The 20453-nt window shown below is 44.0% G+C and overlaps 2 protein-coding genes across 6 annotated transcripts in view; both read left to right on the top strand.

Annotated features, from left to right (window-relative positions):
• The window catches only part of LRP6 (LDL receptor related protein 6), a 347763-nt gene that overhangs the window by 86848 nt on the left and 240462 nt on the right, over window positions 1-20453 (top strand). The window lies entirely within an intron of this gene.
• Window positions 3445-20453, top strand: part of LOC137427920 (thromboxane-A synthase-like) — a 126277-nt gene continuing 109268 nt past the window's right edge. For 2 of the 5 annotated variants that reach the window (XR_013623239.1, XM_078776632.1), the window contains exon 1: window positions 5414-5924. Coding sequence is in view for 2 of the 5 variants with exons in the window: in XM_078776632.1 (XP_078632758.1) it covers window positions 5755-5924 (170 nt within the window). In the remaining 3 variants the exon portion in view is untranslated. Of the gene's footprint in view, window positions 3626-4315; window positions 5925-20453 lie in introns of those variants that run through there. The other 3 variants (XM_078776636.1, XM_078776637.1, XM_078776628.1) reach the window with 3 other exon arrangements.

Here is a 20453-nt window from a genome sequence, read left to right as displayed (position 1 = left end):
ATCACACGTATCTTGGGGCGACAGAAGCAATATCTGGGGAGAAGTTCCGATTACAAACTTCAGAAATAAGCGTTTTAATGATATAGATAAGACCCGTCGCTTCACTGACGGGAATACCAATCTTTGTTGTGATGGCTAATGTATGGGGAAAGAAAAAAAAGGATTCCTGGGAGATCCTGCTCTCCATGCAGGTATAACCAACCAACCATGCAGGTATAACCAATGCAGGTATAGTGTTGGCATTTGCAGTTTTGACACGCGTGTCCATCACCCATAAAAAAAAGAAAAAGGTTTTGGATCACAAACACTCCCGGGAGTTACCCGAATCCACCGTAGTTGAATTTATTGAAATCCGTTAATCCTTTCTCAAGTTACAACACGACAAACAGACAAACAGACAGACAGACAGACAGACACGTCTCCTTTTATAATACAGATTATTCAATACAATTATTTTATTACTGTATAATTTTGGAATTTGATTAACATCTGCAATGTAATCACAGTTGTTTATTGTTTTGTTATTAAGTTAGACAATGATTATTACCCTCGCCAGAGGAGAAGGTATTGCATTTGAGTCTGTTTGTTTGTTACTTCGCAAAAAAAAAACAAAAAAACAAGTATGTTGATCACTCTGGTTTGTGTGTGTGTTTGTCTGCTCACTTATACTTGCCTACAGGTCACAATTTTAAACCGATCTTCACGAAACTTTACCAAATGGTAGAGTTCGTGGTCCGACAAAATCCTATATATTTTTTGGGTCAAAAGGTCAAAAGGTAAACATAGGCCAAAGGTCAACCACTTTTTTCAAATTTCTAAAATCCTCAATTTTCATCCGATTGACTTGAAATTTGAATAGGATATACATATCGGCGAACTGAATTCAACCACCAACTATTTTTGAGATCAACATAGGCCAAAAGGTCAACATAGGCCAAAGGTCAACCACTTTTTTTCAAATTTCTAAAATCCTCAATTTTCATCCAATTGACTTGAAATTTGAAGAGGATATACATATCGGCAAACTGAATTCAACCACCAACTATTTTTGAGATTAGCATAGGCCAAAAGGTCAACATAGGCCAAAGGTCAACAACCATTTCAAATTTCTAAAATCCTCAATTTTCATCCGATTGACTTGCAATTCGAATAGGATTTACATATCGGCTCAATGAATTCAACCACCAACTATTTTTGAGATTAGCTTAAGCCAAAAGGTCAACATAGGCCAAAGGTCAACTGCTTTTTTCAAATTTTAAAATCCTCAATTTTCATCCGATTCACTTGAGATTTGAATGGGATATACACATCAGTTAAATGAATTCAACCACTAACTATTTTTGAGGTCAGCATAGGCCAAAAGGTCAACATAGGCCAAAGGTCAACAACCATTTCAAATTTCTAAAATCCTCAATTTTCATCCTATTGACTTGAAATTTGAATTGGATTTACATATCGGCTTACTGAATTCAACCACCAACTATTTTTGAGATCAGCGTGGGCCAAAACGTCAACATAGGCCAAAGGTCAACCACTTTTTCTTAATTTCTAAAATCCTCAATTTTCATCCGATTGACTTGAAATTTGAAGAGGATTTACATATCGGCTAACTGAATTCAACCACCAACTATTTTTGAGATTAGCTTAGGCCAAAAGGTAAACATAGGCCAAAGGTCAACCACTTCTTTCAAATTTCTAAAATCCTCAATTTTCATCCGATTGACTTGAAATTTGAATAGGATTTACATATCGGCTTACTGAATTCAACCACCAACTATTTTTGAGATCAGTGTTGGCCAAAAGGTCAACATAGGCCAAAGGTCAACCACTTTTTTCAAATTTCTAAAATCCTCAATTTTAATCCGATTGATTTGAATTTGAATAACATTTTCATTTCAGCAAACTGAATACAACCACCAACTATTTTTGAGATCACCATAGGCCAAAAGAGCAACATAGGCCAAAAGTCAATAACAATTTCAAATTTCTAAAATCCTCAATTTTCATACGATTCACTTGAAATTTGAATGGGATATACACATCAGTTAACTGAATTCAACCAACAACTATTTTTGAGGTTAAAAGGATGCTCTTTGTTCAATGTATTTTTCTGTTTCCACTTTTTTGTTCAAGTGCCATTCCACTTTGTTCTGTTTTGCCAAGTGTCGCTCTATGAGTGATTTTTCATCTGTCTGTCTGTCTGTCTGTTTGTCTACACAGAATAAATATGATTTTCTCTGCGACCGTTTGTCCGATTGACAGGAAATTTTCACCAGAGATGCACCTCCTCCTTTATAATTTTGTAATGATAATTATGACGTCATAGGTCACATGTTACGTGCGCCATCTTGGAAAAACCACAAAAAATTTGCACCCCTATATCTGCGAAAGCGCTGCATAAAAAAATTGAGACATGGCTCATTGTAAAGAACTCTCCATGGGGAGTAACATATGTTAATGATGATGTCATAGGTGCCACCATTATGACGTCATAATTCGACAAGTACAGAACTTCATCCAATCAAGAAGAAATTTATTGAGTGTCATCTCGGGATAAATTGGTGTAGGAAAAAAATGATGACGTCATCGGTCATGTGGTTCGGCCGCCATATTTGTTTCAACACAAAAGCCTTAAAAACCACTAAAACACGTCTTGGCGAGGGTCTGCAATCTCTGATTGCTCTTCCTTGTTTGGAGATTGAGATGGAACTGTGCAAATAAAGATTTTTTTTTAAACTACAGCAATGTTGATGGTGTGCCATCGCAAATCCCCACACTTCCCACCTAAAGGAAAGTTAACAGATGGCAAAAGGTTCCACCAGGTTTTTTGAGATAAAAAAAAAAAATCTTGTGTTTTGACTCCTGTGACCACTCCCTAGTGCATGAAAAACATCAAATACAAAAATACATTGAATAAATGCATTTTAAATACATAATAAAAATACATGCATTTTGCACTAAATACAAAAAAAAATGTCCCTGGAATTGCATTTTTTAGTATTTGACCTTTTGACCCTGCCCCATGGTTCCAGGGGATGGGACCAAAAATGAGACTGCTCTTGCACCGTCTTGCCACGTGGTGATCATGATTCCCAAGTTTAGGGAATTTCTGCAAACCGTTTAGGATGAGAGTGGACAACAGTGTTAAAGGTTACAGAGAAGTGACCGTTTTGTATGATTCCTGTCATCATTATGGAGATTAGTTATGGTATTACATAGTCTACCTTCCTGCTGTGTATAGTATTGACAATAGACAGCTTGCATATATGTTGACCTCTTACAAACAGGTAATCATACACCAATAACCATATTTTACCATGTTTTAACTATGACATATATTAAAATAAAGAATGAAGAAAATAAAGAAGACCGTGAGAATGAATGAAATAAAGAAATGAAGAAATAAAGTTTTGCAAAAGATTAAGGTCGGTGTTCAAACACCGTGAGCATCTCTACTTGTTCAATGGAGAGGTTTATAACCATGGGGGCGGGGACTTTGAGCATGGGACTTTGAGACCACTAAGTTATGCTCGTTTTGTACATTGTGGCACAGTTGTACTTGTACCATCATAAAAGTTGGACAGAATAATTAGGAGGGCCTCATTTTGGATTTAGACCTATCCTGGTAAGCCTATTTTTCTTGTACTCTTCTCGTATCTATACAAAAAATATCTGTGATTAAGAATTGTGGATTTGTGCGAGACATATCTGCAGTGTAAAACTCATGTCAAGTGCTGAAGAACATATTAGATTGCTATGATAGTAATGGACTCAAATGTGGACAAACAATTAGAATATTATTCAAGTCATGAAAGTGAAAACAATTTTAACTCGGATTGATTGACGATGAGCCTGACCTTTCACCAAACCTCAATGACATTATTCTAAAATATCAAACTGCATAAAAATAGATTCAGACACTGTAGAATTGCATTTAAGAGGAGAGGGCGCGAAAAAATGTTTTAAAATGAGCCCATAAAATGTTTAAAAATCGAGACCATCTAATCCATCTCATCTGTGTTCGCAAACTTTACTTAAATCTATACACCTCATCCTGCTTGATATTTCGATCATCTTTAAAGGCATTTCACCAACACTTCCGTAAGTCACAAACAGGATCTCTTGAAAGGTCATTCGATTTGCTAAAACTGTGCAAACAGGATCTTTTGAAAGGTCATTCGATTTGTTAAAACTGTGCCCTTTGAAATTCCTCTCCAGAAGGCAACCTGTGTTTACCAAAAAGGGAAAGCATCGAGGACCACTATAAATGTCACCGCCTCTTAGCAATGCCAACTCAACCTTGTTCCTCCAGAGCAGTGGTTCTTAACCTTTTTAAAGGCGCCGAACCCTAACGAAACCCACCGAACACTCGCGGAACCCCTCAAATTTGACAAAAAAAATTAAGAAGAATTGCATCTTAATGCGTTTTCTGTTCTTCTTTTCGGGAAGTGATCTGGGAAATGCGTGGTTTTGTTTTGGCAAGGGCCACCCTCAAATCATTTTCGCATGGAATCCTGCTCCTTTTCTTTGTATTAATGTCCACCAGTTTCGAAAACGAATGCTCGCAGAGATACGTTGTAACGAACGGCCTGAGGATCTCAAGGGTAATTTTAGCGATGTGAGGATACCCTTCCATTTGGCGGCACCAAAACGTTGAGAGCGTTGTTGTGCCGAAGAGTTGTTGTTGAGTCTGGCTCTGCTGAAGTTCGATGAGGTCGTCGAGGTATTGGTCGTTGACATCTGCCGTTGCAACGTCGAAAGTAAACGGCTGCCGCACCCGTGCTGGGTAAGGGTATTGCTCTTGGTCGGGGTAGTAGCCGTTGAATGACTTTCCCAGCTCATCCAAGTGCGTGGCAATCGCTTGCTTCAGCTCCCCCGGTACAGCAGTGCCTCCAACTTCAGACTCATCTTCGATCCCGCTCACACACTCGTCCAGTAGCGAAAAGTTCGCGAAGTTGTCGTTCTCTGTCCGCCGCCTCCACAACGGTAACTTCTTTCGGAAAGCACTCAGCTTTTCTTCAGATTCGATGATATTCACTCCACCGCCCTGCATCTGGCAATTGAGATGATTGAGTACGTCGAAGATGTCAGCCAAGTACGCCAAGGCAAGGATGAACTCTGACTCTTGGAAAGTGCGTTGCATGGCAATGCTGGCGTTCTCGCAAAAACAGGGCTAATTCTACATGCAAGGCAAAAACACGGCTCACTACCTTCCCTCGTGATAACCATTGAACGTTAGAGTGGTAGAGAAGGACTTCGAATTCAGAGCCGATTTCATTGCACAGCTCTTTGAAGATGCGATGATTCAGAACACGGCTTCACACGTAATTTACAGTTTCAACGACGATTTTCAGAACATTGGCCAGTTTTGTAGGCAGGGTTTTTTATGCCAGCGCGTGTCTGTGCAGGACGCAGTGCGTGACGATGATGTGTGGTGCATCGGCCTTCACCAGCGCTCCAAAACCGGAGTTGCATCCCAGCATGGCTGGAGCTCCGTCCGAGCAAACTGCAGACACCATGTTCCACGAGAGGCCGTTGCTTCTGAAGAAGTCGTCCACAAGCTTCTTCACGTCAGGTGCCTTCGTCATTGTTGTGAGAGGCTTGCAGAACAGAAAGTCTTCCTTGATCTCGTCTCCTTTGACATAACGCACAAATAAGATGAGCTGGCTCAAATTCGAAACATCGGTGGTCTCGTCGAGTTGAAGGCTGCATTTCGTCGGGCTCGTGACTAAATCTGCAACTACCTGGCCAAGGATGTCGTCGCTCATGTCGTCGATTCTGATTCTGATGGTGTCATTTGAGAGTGGAACGAGAGACAACTTGTTTTCAGCAGCTTTTCCCAGCATGATGTTGGCCATCTTCAACGCGGCCGGTTTGATGAGTGTCTCGCCAACGGTGTGCGGTTTGCCCTGCTTTGTGATCAGGTACGCAACTTCATACGATGCGGTGAGGATCGGTTTGTCAATTGGAACGAAGCCGAGAGTGGGCAAGGTAGCACTTGCATTGAAACGGCCTCTCTTCAATTTGAATTCATCCAGCGTTGCGTCTTTGTGCTGCCCCTCGCCGTGCAGTATTTTTTGAAGTGTTCCCGTAGTTTTGCTTGTGCTAGGTTGGAGTTGCTCAACTTGACATTGCAAAGCATGCATTTTGGACACTGACTTCCATCTCGTTCCGTCAAACACGTGAACCCGTACCGCACGTAATCCTCCGACCACTTCCTTTTTTTGCTCGACATACTGCAAAAAAAAAAAAAAAGTAACAAGCTGATGCGATGATTGAGTTCGGGCAAATAATTATATGACAAAAATTAAAAAAGGAACATGCTTAAATATAATCAGTTCCCCTCTGAAAACTGAGAAATTTTAACGAAGAAAACACAACTTATAGTTACGATGACGGGATTTATTATTTACTCAACTCTATGTCACCTCAAATCCCATTATAATATTACATAGAAAACTGTGAATTGTTAGTTTTGAATTGCGATCAAAGGAGTGATATCACCTCCACCTAATGGTGCAAGTAAGCACCATCAACAGAATAATTAGCAAGTTGCTCATTGATTCAACTTACTACAGTCAGTGTGAAACAACTTATCTTAAACACAGACCAGAGAAACCATGAATGGGATGGGAATACAATTACAAATAACATTTCCATTCGTTCGTTCCACACATAGCAAAATAATAATAATATTATTAATAAGCGTAATTACACATAGATTCAAAATTGATACAAAACTTTAAAAAACCAAAAAAACAAATTGCAAAGCATTTCGGACGACCTCCGCCGAACCCCTGAGACTGGCTCACTGAACCCCTGGGGTTCGGTCGAACCCAGGTTAAGAACCACGGCTCTGGAGACATACTGCTGACTGCTCTCTGAAACGCAAGTTTAACTTTTAGTGCATTTTTTTCCCCAAAAGCTTGTAGTTGAAATTATGAATAATTAAAAGTGAATTCTTATTCATGTGTTCTGTGATTACATGTTAAACAATTCAATGCATGGTTTTGTTATCAAATCATCACAGTCAGAAGCTTAATTGTGAATGATTTACAATATAAAATGAAAATCAACACAATGAAAAAAATAAATTGCAATGACTGTTAAAAATCTACAAATAAATAAAATGAATTAAAAAGTACTACTTAGTTAAAACAAGACCAAAAGTCTAGGCGGCGTAGCCGGACTTGTAGAATATTATAAACCACAAACACATATGTTTAGTTTTTCAAACAGTGGCTAATGCAGTATATAACATTAAACAAAGAAATTTGGAGGAATCCCGACATCCGTCAGGTAAGTTTTACCTGCAGAACTGAGCAAAGACCTACTGTAATATATGTACCCCACAGGGGTTGGAGGTGTGCTCATTTACCAAGCAGCTAGCCAGCGCTTGCCAAGCCAGCTGTTCCTTAATGGTTTTGAATGGAGTGCTTGCTGGAATGCTTAAACCACTTGGCGATCTCTCCACAATAAACTTGGTAAATGAACACACCCAATGTTCTTGAGACCCGACCATAGATTGACTGTAATCTATATACCCCAAGGAGGAATGACCCTTTCTGCAGGTCCCGTAGTGAGTGGGTATAGGCCTACGAGTAAATTAAAATGTCGATCGGTGGAGTCAGCCTACGTAATGACATCATAGACGTAATGGACACAAAACTGCCGCTACTTTAATATGCAGAAGATGATATATTTTAACTTCCATTAAATTTGCAGTCACTACGAAGGGATTAGTGTTACAATTAGATTTACTATAATATTAACGCTACGTTATCATTATTTCGAAAATGATATTACTATAAAAAAAAACCGAGGCGAATTCCTTACTCCCACGTTATTAATATTCATGCCGAACACCACTTATCACTGATCATGAACCATACACCGCTTCAATCCATTAACTTTGTATTCAAGTCATTATATTAGGATTAAAGTGTTATGGTTATATTTACTATATTATTATTATTAGGAAAACGATATTACTGAAACGATAGACTACTGCATTAAGAAACCTGGGCTTAATTTGTCCGAAGCGGTCCAAAGGTGAGGCATAAAGCCTAAGGCCTAAGGCCTTGTACGTACAGTACCGTATTGTTGGAAGAGCCGTAACGTCTATGCTTTCGATATTTAATGGTCATTTTAACAATCGGTTTGTTTGTGTTTCACACTGAATGAAAAACGTAAAGGTAGAGCATGGTGATTGTGGAATATGACAGGTTCGACGATCTGTTCGGCCTGAACGGCATATAAATCAAAATGGCGGTGTGTGTGTGTAATGATGTGAAATGAATGACATCAGAGATAATCGAATCACCCTGTCATGTGACCAGATCCTCAGCTCTGATTGGTATACACACACACATACATACATACATACATACATACATACATACATGCATACATACATACATACATACATACATACATGACCAGATCCTCAGCTCTGATTGGTATACACACATACATACATACATACATACATACATACATACATACATACATGCATACATACATACATACATACATACATACCAAAGGTGGGCGGTCCGCTTCGAAAGTCCGCTTATCCGCTTATCCGCTGCAGCGGACTAACGTTTTCGAAGCGGATAAGCGAATCGGAACAACCCCCGGAAACCGAAGCGGATAAGCGTAAGCGGACTACCGAAAAATTAAAGCGCATCGCGATTCGCCAAATCAGCTGTTAGCCTGAGCCGTTACTCTAGAATTGTGAATATTTATTTAAGTGAATAATAAGTGAAAACTGAATATTTTATTGGACGCTAGAGCGGCAATAACGTCAAGATGGAGAGAATTCTGACTAATACTTCGCGATCTGAGATTTCTGAGATGGAGAGAAATCTGAGATTTCTGACGTCACCTAATACACATTATATTTTGCTAAAACAATTCATTTTAAGTTTTAAAACTTTTAATATTAACTGTAAGTGAAAAATGAAAATAAACTTTGTTTTAAAACAGTATTTTGCGAGTAGTTTGCGAGTTCCGTGATGCTTGGGTAACTCTATTTCTCAGGCATAACACGCCGCTCCCGAGCTCTGCCTCGGTCGAGCGCATGTTCAGCTACGGGTCGGACATCCTCAGGCCTAAGAGGTCGGCCCTGGCTGCACCGAACTTCGAGGCCCTCGTCTTCATGAAGGGCAACCTCCAAATCCTCAAGAAGGCCCACGAGGTGGAGGAGGAAGACGAGGACTAGTCAACAGACTGCTAGTCTGTTGACTAGTAGACTCTCTTGTCAAAGAAAGGACGGGCAAATTGATTTTTCTTTAATGTAACTTGCATATATTAAAATTATATTTAAATTAACTGTAGAGTAGAGTAGAGTCGAGTGGAAAACTTTATTTCAATAAATTTTGAATAAAGTTTATTTAAATAAAAATGTATATTTTTGATCTTAAAAGCTTTGTTTGTCTTTGTAGTAGTTAGAAATGGCTATTTAGGCTTAAAAAGCATTAAATTCCCTTTAGAAACGTCAAAAATCGCTTTAAAAACGTCGAAGCGCTTTTAAAAAATCGAATCGAAGCGGATAAGCGGATAAGCGGTAAGCGGACTAAGATTTTCGGCCGCTGAAGCGGATAAGCGAATCGGACTACACGGGCTGGCGGAGCGGATAAGCGGTAAGCGGACTTAAAATTTTCCGAATCGCGCCCACCTTTAATACATACATACATACAAACGGACAAACACTGTCCTCGACGGCTTTGCCCTATGGGCTACACCGTAAAAATTACAAGTGCATAAGCAGGCATGTATGACGTATTAAAAATAAAGATCGATACAATAATGACATCTATCTATAATTCCAGTAATCTCTGTACGTCTGTACGTCTGTACGTTTGTTTGTCTGTGACCGCTGTTTCTCGACAACCACGGGTCCGATATACTTTTAACTTGCCAGGTATATTGCTGGGGACCCGAGGATGTGCCTTTTCAAGGTTTCATATTAATCGGACAATTACTTACCGAGCTATGTCCAAAAAACGATTCAACCAATCAGAGAGCAGCGAACGATCGCGTGTGCCGAACGTGGAGGACACACTCTGCCTCGGATGGCACATTTGACAGCGTATTCATTTATTTCACGTTTGCAAACTATGTTGGCGTTAAACTATGTTTTAAAACTAATAAAACCGAATTTGCGATTCATTCGCTTTCCTGCGCGTTTGTGCACGCGATGGCGATTTCTTTACCAAACTCCGGAAGCCGTTCGCTTTGGACCAAACCATTGCATGTAAATAGAGGGGGGGGATTGTCACCGTACTCGCAAGCCGTTCGCTTTGGACCAAACCATTTCATGTAAATAGAGGGGGGGGATATAATTTTAGATATAGATATAGTACGGGCAATGCCCTAGTTACAATAATTACAATAATAGGTTACAATAATAATAATAATTATAAATCAATATACAGTCAGACCCCGCTATTCGCGGTTCTGCTATTCGCGGTATCCGCGTATTCACAGTTGATAAAATGCAACATGTTTCTCTATTCGCAGTTTTTTTATTTATTCGCGGCTGTGTTCCACGAATTCGCGGTTTTTTAGGGGTGCAAAAAAAAAGCGGCTAACTTGACACATTTATAAAACCCATCTTTTACCAACCATGCATGAAGCAGCTGGACATACGTACGCAAAAAAATATACGGGCCGCAAACTTGACCTGCTTCTGCAGCCGCTAGCTTGACATACCATATTTATAAAACCCATCTTTTAACAGTCATGCACAAAGCAGCTGGACATACAGTGCATTCAGAAAGTATTCAGACCGCTTCACTTTTTTCACATTTTGTTATGTTGCAGCCTTATGCTGAAATCGTTTAAATTCATTTTTTCCCTCATCAATCTACACTCAATACCCCATAATGACAAAGAGAAAACAGGATTTTAGAAAGTCTTGCAAATTTATTAACAAGAAAAAACTGAAATATCACATTGACGAGGGATTATGGGTAATTGCCTCTGTAATCTTTTCCTGTGTTCCTTATGACACCGCACTACACCAACCTAATAATAAATCGGCCATTAACCACACTTATTAAAAACCAAGCGGAAACCAGGTATCAAGCACTATCGCTGATAAGACCGACTTGGTGAGCGCAAAGGCACAAAAGGTCTGTGAAGCCACGCCTCAAAGAGCAGGGATTTGATTGACAAAAAGACTGCTAAGATGAGACTCGCTGAGAGGAGTGGAGACGAAGACATCGTGGGATGACGTCTGAGCCTCAAGTACAAAATAGTTGGAGTGGCGGACATTTTCTCTCTTGGGTTCTGGATCTGATGGTGAACAATTGGGTGCCGACATTTTCTTCTTCTGGTTTCCTCTCGTTCTGCATCCTTTTGCTTTCCTCTCGTTCTGGACGTCTGAGCCTCAAGTACAAAATAGTTAGAGTGGCAGACATTTTCTCTCTTGGGTTCTGGATCTGATGGTGAACGGTCATGTGCCGACATTTTCTTCTTCTGGTTTCCTCTCGTTCTGGATCCCATAGTGAACGGTCACTTATTTGCTCTTATGCAAGGAAGATTCATCATGAACGGTCGTGTTCCAACATCTTGATAGTGATTGTGAGGAGTAACTGCGGACCGAAAACTGCGGTTTCCCAAGCAAGAACGACGAGTGGGCGGGCGCTGCCTGCTCGCTGCACTCTCGGCGAAGCCAGGAGTGAGCGGACACGCAGTGAGGCCTAGTTTGCACCAATGAACGCATTTTCCCACCAAGGCCTCAGACTATCTTTGACGATTCCTGACGAGATATACCAGCTGATTTTTGAGCTAAGTGCAACAAACTACACGCATTTATTTTCCAGTTATTTTATCCCTTGTCTGTACACGGGTCTGTATGGGAGCGCTCCAGTTAGGAATTTATTTTTATCGTGCTTTCCTTGTCACGGGAATTTCTTTCATTACACCTGTTTATTTGTACATTTTAATTCTGTCTCGGTTTAAGTTAATCATCACAGGTGTGAAGACCACCGGTGGACCTGTGAAGGTAAGCTGTTCGCCCTACCCCCCCCCCCCTCCCCACCCCCCCTCCCTACACGTATTCTCTGCTATATTTTGACTGAACGCCGCGGAGTGTAAATCTTGTTTGGTCCTCCATGTCACCCTGCGGTGTTCACCAGAGGGGAGTCACACAATCGTATGTAGGTACATAATAAATAGTAGCTTTATGATTAAAGGCAAACATCAATGACCTGCTAGATATCATTAAAAAAAATAATTCAAATGGACGCTTTAACGGGTTTTTTACGTAAACTTTCATTTACGGACAGTTTTTCTTTTTTTCCTCTACGGACATTATTATCATGTTCATTTCGCAGTTTACAGTTATAGAAATTACAATTTTCGAAATGCTATGAGGGTTTTTTAGAGATGCATTTACGTTTTTAGTGTAAATATTCATTTATGGACACTTTCCGACAGTTCTATTATATTTTCCGGTGTATCGGCTTCGATGTCCGTCAGCACACCAAATTTCAGCTTTCTATGACACCCAGAAGGTACCAAACATTAATATCATTCAGTTAGTGAGTCAGTGGTTAGTAAGAGCTTTATATGTTAGATGTGTGTGTGTGTGTATATATATATATATATATATATATATATATATATATATATATATATATATATATATATATATATATATATATATATATATATATATATATTGTTACGGGACCGCGGCGAGGATGTTGTTTGCCGAGCGGATGGCCGCCGCGCCCAAACAGTTACCCCAACTAACCCGATTCCTGAACGTTGGCCGAATCGTGCCACAGATATTCAATGGGGAAAAGACTAAGACGAAGGATGTAAAGAAGAAAGAAAGGCAAAGGGTAAGAAATACAAATATGATTTATTTACTATTTACACAATTGAAAGAAACCAAGGAAGAAGGAAGGATAAGAAAATAAAATACAGAAGAGGGAAGGTGACACAGTGAAATGCTAGCTTATCTATACAGGCTTAATTAACCCAGGGACAGAACAAACAAAGACAGACTCACGCGGGGAATGATGACAGAAATGGCAGGAGGTGGATGGCTGGAGGGAGAGGACGAAAACTGGAACCGGAGCATGGTCAGGCCGGGAGTGAGCAGCCGCCGCCCCCCTGGTCGATCGGCACGTTTAGCAGCCGCCGTTCCTTCGCAGCCACGGACGAAAACTGCCGTCGAAGCTCAAAGCTGTGGTGGTTTAAAGCTGCGGTGGTTGCACTTGTTCTCAGGCTTGGCACTTGTTGCTTGTCCTCAGGCTTGGCACTCGTTCTCTCTGACTCCCTCTCTTCCTCTCTTGCTTTGCCCTGACTCCCTCTTTCTGCTTCTTTCTCCCTCTCTCTCTCTTGCTCTCTTTGCTTCGCTTCGCCCTCCTCGCGCACTTCTTGTCAACGGCTTCCGCGCGCGCTCTTTATAACGCCACGGGCAAATCAAGCCGCCGGCCTCTAGAACACGCCATTGGTGAGCTCGCCTCGGCCCTGATTGGTCGGCACGGCCCTCTGGCTCCACCCTTGATGACGAGAAGCCGGCACGCCCAGGATTCGGCAGCTCCTCCCCCTTCTTCTCCGAGCCTACCTCGTGGCGAATGGAGTCGCGGAGGGAACAGTTGGCAATTGCGGCTTTGGGAATGGGAATGAAAGGGGATCTATCTATTTGAATTCGGTGCAATGGAGTGTCAATTAATGGAAGACAAGGCCTTACCCTACTACACAGAATAAGGAAATAACTGTCAACAAGGGGGAAATCTATGATTGGCTAACGTGATTGTTTATGAAATAACTACGGAACGACCTTTGACCTTTATACACAACTGGAGGCAGGAGGGTCCAGAATAAAGCAATCAAAAAAAACACAATCCTCATATCCACAACACTGCACCCTCCTCCTCTTAGGCACGTCCCGGGCCTATGAACTTTTACCTTTAGTGTGGCACGTAGGTATAGTTCCCTCTACATTTAACCTGACCCTGAGTGTGACAGTTTTAAAACATAGATAAATATGTCCCGCTGCTCCATTGCACCCTGCCTAACAGATTCACGCCCACAGCTAACCGAATTGCGGAATTGTTTTCAAACTATACATTTACGATGGGGGAGTATTATTTAGTTGACGCTACTTTTATTTACAATACGCAACCCAGGACCTACGATTGTTCTTTCTCGGGGGGGGGGGGGGGGTGGGGAGACAGTCTGCCCTGCATCGACGCACCATAAAGCACCAAAAATGCACCAAAGCACCATCAAGCACCAATCGGTGCACAGTCATCACTGTTCATGAATAAAATAACTAAACAACCCCAAACCCTGCTGGTGGTCTCTTGCTCTTTGGCTCCCTCTGCTGGCTATTTGTTCTTCCAGATGTTGTCTTTCTTTCATTTTCTTACTGGCGGCCTATTGGTGGAAATAAACCTGCACAGAACGTGTCCATTGTTTTGATTTATTTATGGCCCACAGGGCCGACTATGTATGGTTCACCTGTGGGGCATAGGTGCCCTGTGACCAAGGTCTGCCAGCAAGATCTCGGGCCCTCATGGCCGGTTCCAGCGGAGGGGCCATGCCCCAACCCATGGGGTCCATAAGTGGTGCTCAGCCACAGACATGTGGTCCATAATGTGGTGCATCGATGCAGACAGCTGGTTCTGGGAGTTCTGGGCGCACAATGGCGGACTCCCGCACGCTCCCCTCAGCGCCCAGTGGCGCACAGTCCTCGGTGGGAGACAAAAGGGGGGGAAAGACAGATGAGCGAGGGGTAAGGTCTCAAGGGTACACATCAAACAAGGCAATGCAAGGTGAGGTGCGTATGGAGACGGAGCGGAGAAAAGCTCGTCCCTACCGTACGTCACCCCCCCCCCCGTCACCTACACTACCCTTGCTTGCTCTTACCCCATATTTACAACAATCTACACATTACAAATTCATCACTACTGTCACGTCTTCCCCATATTTCTCCTACACCAAATTCGTCTTCACAATCCCTCTAACCAAAATTTGCCATCACCCAATTCATCATCAATCCTCATAAGGAGGAAGAGATGGAACATCAGCACAATGTCACACCCACGTCATGATGCGTCTCACATTCCAAACATCTGCACAATAAAAATAATAAAACATGGCATGGTGTGGAGTTACGTCACCTCAGGTGAGTGGATGTAGATGGTGCGAGGAGACTTCAATCCTAACTATCCTCTAAATGACTTTAACACACTTCACACTACCCAGGGTCTTTCCCTGCCAAACCATTGGCAATCTTACTCTATGTGGTTTTAAAAACCAAATTCCCATTGACCAAACTGTGGTGCTTCTCAATTTGGGGTCTCACTCCCCCGATTCCACTCCCTGTGCCCTTGCACAATTTCTGGACTGGGTCGTGTAGCTCTCCCAGCAGGTCGACCCACCTGCACACCTCCACCACTGCAGTTGCCTCCGAGCTTACCTGCTCCTTACCCTAACCTATCTACCTGGGGAAGGCCCTCTGGCGCTCTCCCCACTCGGTGCCCTCTGGCACTGGGCTACCCGGGTCCGTCCTCCAGATCCTCGGGCCCCATCCACAACTCTACCGGCTCCCAGAGCCCACCTGCGGCCCCACCTGGCCGACATCCTCACAGTGGTGGAGTGCCCAACAAACTATACACACTAACAGGCTACACGCCCAGCCATTTCCACAACACTAATGCACCCATCCAAACACCATTCTTTCACCTCGCACCACAGATGCCAATATCCAACCACAATTTACCTGTACCCTCTACCTAACACTTAAACTACCCTCCCCGGGTATTCGTGATGGGGGTCCACTCTTCCCCCATTCACACCTCCGCACCATCCACTCCACTCCACAGTTTCCATCATACTCACTCCACGTCCATCCATTCCCATACTCCATATATTCCATACTCCATATATTCCACACAACCATTCTCCATACACCTGCAGTTGCACACCTGTGCAATCTCACCTGGTGCCACCTGCACCCTCCTTGGTCCCTGGACCATTTGGTCAACACAACGCACAATCACCTTCTCTCACTCATACACTGCTCCACACACCTGTTCAGTTGCACACCTGTGCAATCACACCTGTTCCTCACACACGGCATCATCTGAACTACCTGTTGCCCTGCTAACTTAGTGCTCCTTGTCTTCCCTTTAAACTAAGCACGTACCACGTCATTATCATCCACTCTAATCTACCTGCATCCCCACTACAGGTATCATTGTCACTACCTAACCTTAACGTTACCTAAGGTCATCTTCTCTAGATCCTTATCATTATCCTAACCCTCCCGGGCTAGTTTTCAGTGCCATCCCCATAAAACTAGTGCTCCTTTGCCCCCGTTGTGAGAGATGGCAGAGTTGCCATGCCACCACATCGGGTATCTCTCACTACCAATTTTGCACACCAAATTCCAGTTAATTAAAAATTTGCCAAACACTACCAAACATCTGCCAATCATCACTCTGCCAATCCTTTGCCAATCATCAAATTTTGCTTTTTCTAATTTCGGGTCCAAAACACTATCCTCATCACACGTCTACTCACTTGAGCCTCTCGGGGCGCCAATTCATTTCTAAAGCTCGGCTTCGTAAAGCCGAGCAATGAATGTGGGTTGCTTGGTGCCGGCGGCTGGATCCGTCCGGCACTCGGTGCAGGGAAGGAGGTTTACCCGGGCCGAGATCCCACGCACCATCTCGGCACAGAGCCGTCCAATGGCCCGATCTCGCCCTGCCGGAACGCCTCAACCACAAAGGGTTGTCGTGACGACCCTTTCTACCGGGCCGCCCGCTCCGCTTAGTGGAGCACGGACGCGGCCGTTCAAAGCGCGGCCCGGCGTGGATCCCGCACGGCGGTTCTTTCGAAACCGCCGCGGTCACAATCCCCGCGGATCCCCGCGGCACGCAAAGCTGCCCGGCATGCACCGAGGGCCCGATTCGGCTATCCGTCGCTCTCACCGATATCCCGTTTAGCGTCGATGCTCCACTCGCATGCTTACACCCCGCAGCCCATTCCTTGCTCATACATCCAGCCGTTCCCATGCTCCTAGTCATTGCACCTTCTCTTACACACCCAGGTACACTTATTCCGCTCACAGGCTTGGTCACACACCTGACCACCGCACACCTTTGCACACACTCGTCGTTCGCACACCTCACCAACACACCTCTTCGCGCTCCCTCCTCGGTCACCTCCTCTATGACAACCACAGGTGTGCACTCACTTGCACACCCAACCACGTGCCTCACTACCAACTCCAGTGTGCATTCCCACACACGCTCTACCATTCCAGGTGTGCATCCTTCCATTCCAGGTGTACATCCTCTCTCACCTGCCACAACCAACTCACGCTCCACGTCACTCTCACTACTCTCACCTCCACACTCGGTCGCGCATTCACCCTTACTCTTGACAGCGCACTCTGTACCCATACACTCCTCTGTTACACACCTTTCTCGTGCATCCTCCTGCACACACTCTCCCGTTACACCCTCTGTAACACTCACCACAGGTGTGCATTCTCTCGTTACATCCTCCGTAACACACCCCATCCCGTGCTTCCATGTGCCCCCTCGCACACGCGCTACGACCAACTCACTCTCGACAGCACACTCACTCCTCGGCGCGCACTTTTTCCTCACACACCCCATGGTCGGACATTCTCGCACACCTCCTCTTTCGCACTCCGTACCTGTCGCACACTTCACCAGCGGCCTCTCACGAACACCCGGGTCCACACCAACCCCCAAGCCGACTGAAGCTCCCCTCACATCATATACATTTCCGAATATATCGCCACTCACCTTGGCACCTCGTCTCCGCACCTCCTTCACCACCTGCAAACTCTTTATTTGGTTAGTGAGCACATCATCATGATTTGAGCACCGACCTTGTACATATTCCATTACTTCCTCCTTTATTTCCCTCTTAGTTTCCCTCCGTCTCTTCTTAATTTCACTCACCCCCTCTTCCACTTCCTCAAACTTTTGCTTCACCTCTTTTATTTCCCGGTGCGTCTCCTCGATTTCCTCCTCTAACGCTACCTTGACCGTTTCTATGTGCGTCCTCACCTCTCGGTCCTTTGTCTCCATTGCCTTCGTCACCTCTTCCAACCTCTTCGTCAACCCCTCATGTACCATCTGACATTCCTTCTTTGTCGCTATTAATTCGTTCTTGATGTCTTTTTGTGTCGCCTTTAACCCCCCTAGTACCGCAGTGTTCTTTTGTACCTGCTCCACTAATTCCGTCTGTCCCACCGTCAGCTGTTCCACCTCCTGCGTCAGGTCCTCTATGCCCCCTTGTAACTTTGCCGTCCCATTTCTCACCTCTTTCTCCATACGCTTCTCACCTCGCTTTACCTCCTCGCGTACCCCAGAGACCTCCTCGCTTACACCTCGTCGTATTTCCTCCCCCATCTCCTCCATCTCTTTAGTAGATGCCGCCCTCATCTGTCCCAATTCATCCCTCTGAGCATCCAATTTACCTTCTAACCTGATTTTCACCTCCTCTATCTGGTTCCCCATTTGTTTGATTTCCTGGGCGGATTGCTCCCCTATCTCCCGCAATTTGCCTTCCATCTTATCTTCTAGCCCCGTTAACCCATTCTTCACCTCTTTTATCCCGTTGTCTAACCCCTCAAATTTATTGTCTAACCCCTCAAATTTATTGTCTAACCCCTCAAATTTATTGTCTAACCCCTCCAATTTGCTGTCTATCTTCCCAATTTGGGCACTGGTGCCCCTCGCTTCGTCCCTCATTGCCCCCATTTGGCCTTCCAACCTGTCCATACTGTCGTTCTTTATCTGTACTTCTGCCATGAATTGGGCCATGAAGGCTCGCATGTACCCTGGCATCTCGGGCTCGGCTGCTGCGACCATGGGCGCGGCTAAATTTGGTGCCGCTACAACCACGTGCGCGAGGGAGCCATTTTGTGCACCTGATACCCCTTCGACCACCTCCTCATTGTTCTCCTCCTTCTGATCCTGGGTTACCCCTAACCCCTCTTCTAGTTCCCCCACCGGCATCCCTTCGCCTTGACTAGCCATGGCGCGATTTCAAATTTCGGATTTTTCTAAAACAAAACAAAACACAATTTCGGCCGCTCGTAATTTTGAGCGCGTTAAGCGTGCTTCGGGTCTAATCTCGCTAACGACACCAATTGTTACGGGACCGCGGCGAGGATGTTGTTTGCCGAGCGGATGGCCGCCGCGCCCGAACAGGTACCCCGACTAACCCGATTCCTGAACGTTGGCCGAATCGCGCCACAGATATTCAATGGGGAAAAGACTAAGACGAAGGATGTAAAGAAGAAAGAAAGGCAAAGGGTAAGAAATACAAATATGATTTATTTACTATTTACACAATTGAAAGAAACCAAGGAAGAAGGAAGGATAAGAAAATAAAATACAGAAGAGGAAAGGTGACACAGTGAAATGCTAGCTTATCTATACAGGCTTAATTAACCCAGGGAAAGAACAAACAAAGACAGACTCACGCGGGGAATGATGACAGGAATGGCAGGAGGTGGATGGCTGGAGGGAGAGGACGAAAACTGGAACCGGAGCATGGTCAGGCCGGGAGTGAGCAGCCGCCGCCCCCCTGGTCGATCGGCACGTTTAGCAGCCGCCGTTCCTTCGCAGCCACGGACGAAAACTGCCTTCGAAGCTCAAAGCTGTGGTGGTTTAAAGCTGCGGTGGTTGCACTTGTTCTCAGGCTTGGCACTTGTTCTCTCTGACTCCCTCTCTTCCTCTCTTGCTTCGCCCTGACTCCCTCTTTCTGCTTCTTTCTCCCTCTCTCTCTCTTGCTCTCTTCGCTTCGCTTCGCCCTCCTCGCGCACTTCTTGTCAACGGCTTCCGTGCGCGCTCTTTATAACGCAGCGGGCAAATCAAGCCGCCGGCCTCTAGAACACGCCCATCGGTGAGCTCGCCTTGGCCCTGATTGGTCGGCACGGCCCTCTGGCTCCACCCTTGATGACGAGGGGCGGGCACGCCCAGGATTCGGCAGCTCCTCCCCCTTCTTCTCCGAGCCTACCTCGTGGCGAATGGAGTCGCGGAGGGAACAGTTGGCAATTGCGGCTTTGGGAATGGGAATGAAAGGGGATCTATCTATTTGAATTCGGTGTAATGGAGTGTCAATTAATGGAAGACAAGGCCTTACCCTACTACACAGAATAAGGAAATAACTGTCAACAAGGGGGAAATCTATGATTGGCTAACGTGATTGTTTATGAAATAACTACGGAACGACCTTTGACCTTTATACACAACTGGAGGCAGGAGGGTCCAGAATAAAGCAATCAAAAAAAACACAATCCTCATATCCACAACAATATATATATATATATATATATATATATATATATATATATATATATATATATATATATATATATATATATATATATATATATATATATATTTATCCCGTTGTCTAACCCCTCAAAATCA

This window comes from Myxine glutinosa, chromosome 1, assembly GCF_964187855.1.
Source record: "Myxine glutinosa chromosome 1, kmMyxGlut1.1, whole genome shotgun sequence".
Taxonomy (NCBI): domain Eukaryota; kingdom Metazoa; phylum Chordata; class Myxini; order Myxiniformes; family Myxinidae; genus Myxine; species Myxine glutinosa.
Note: the sequence above shows the minus strand (reverse complement) of the source record. Positions and strands in the feature narration are given on the sequence as shown.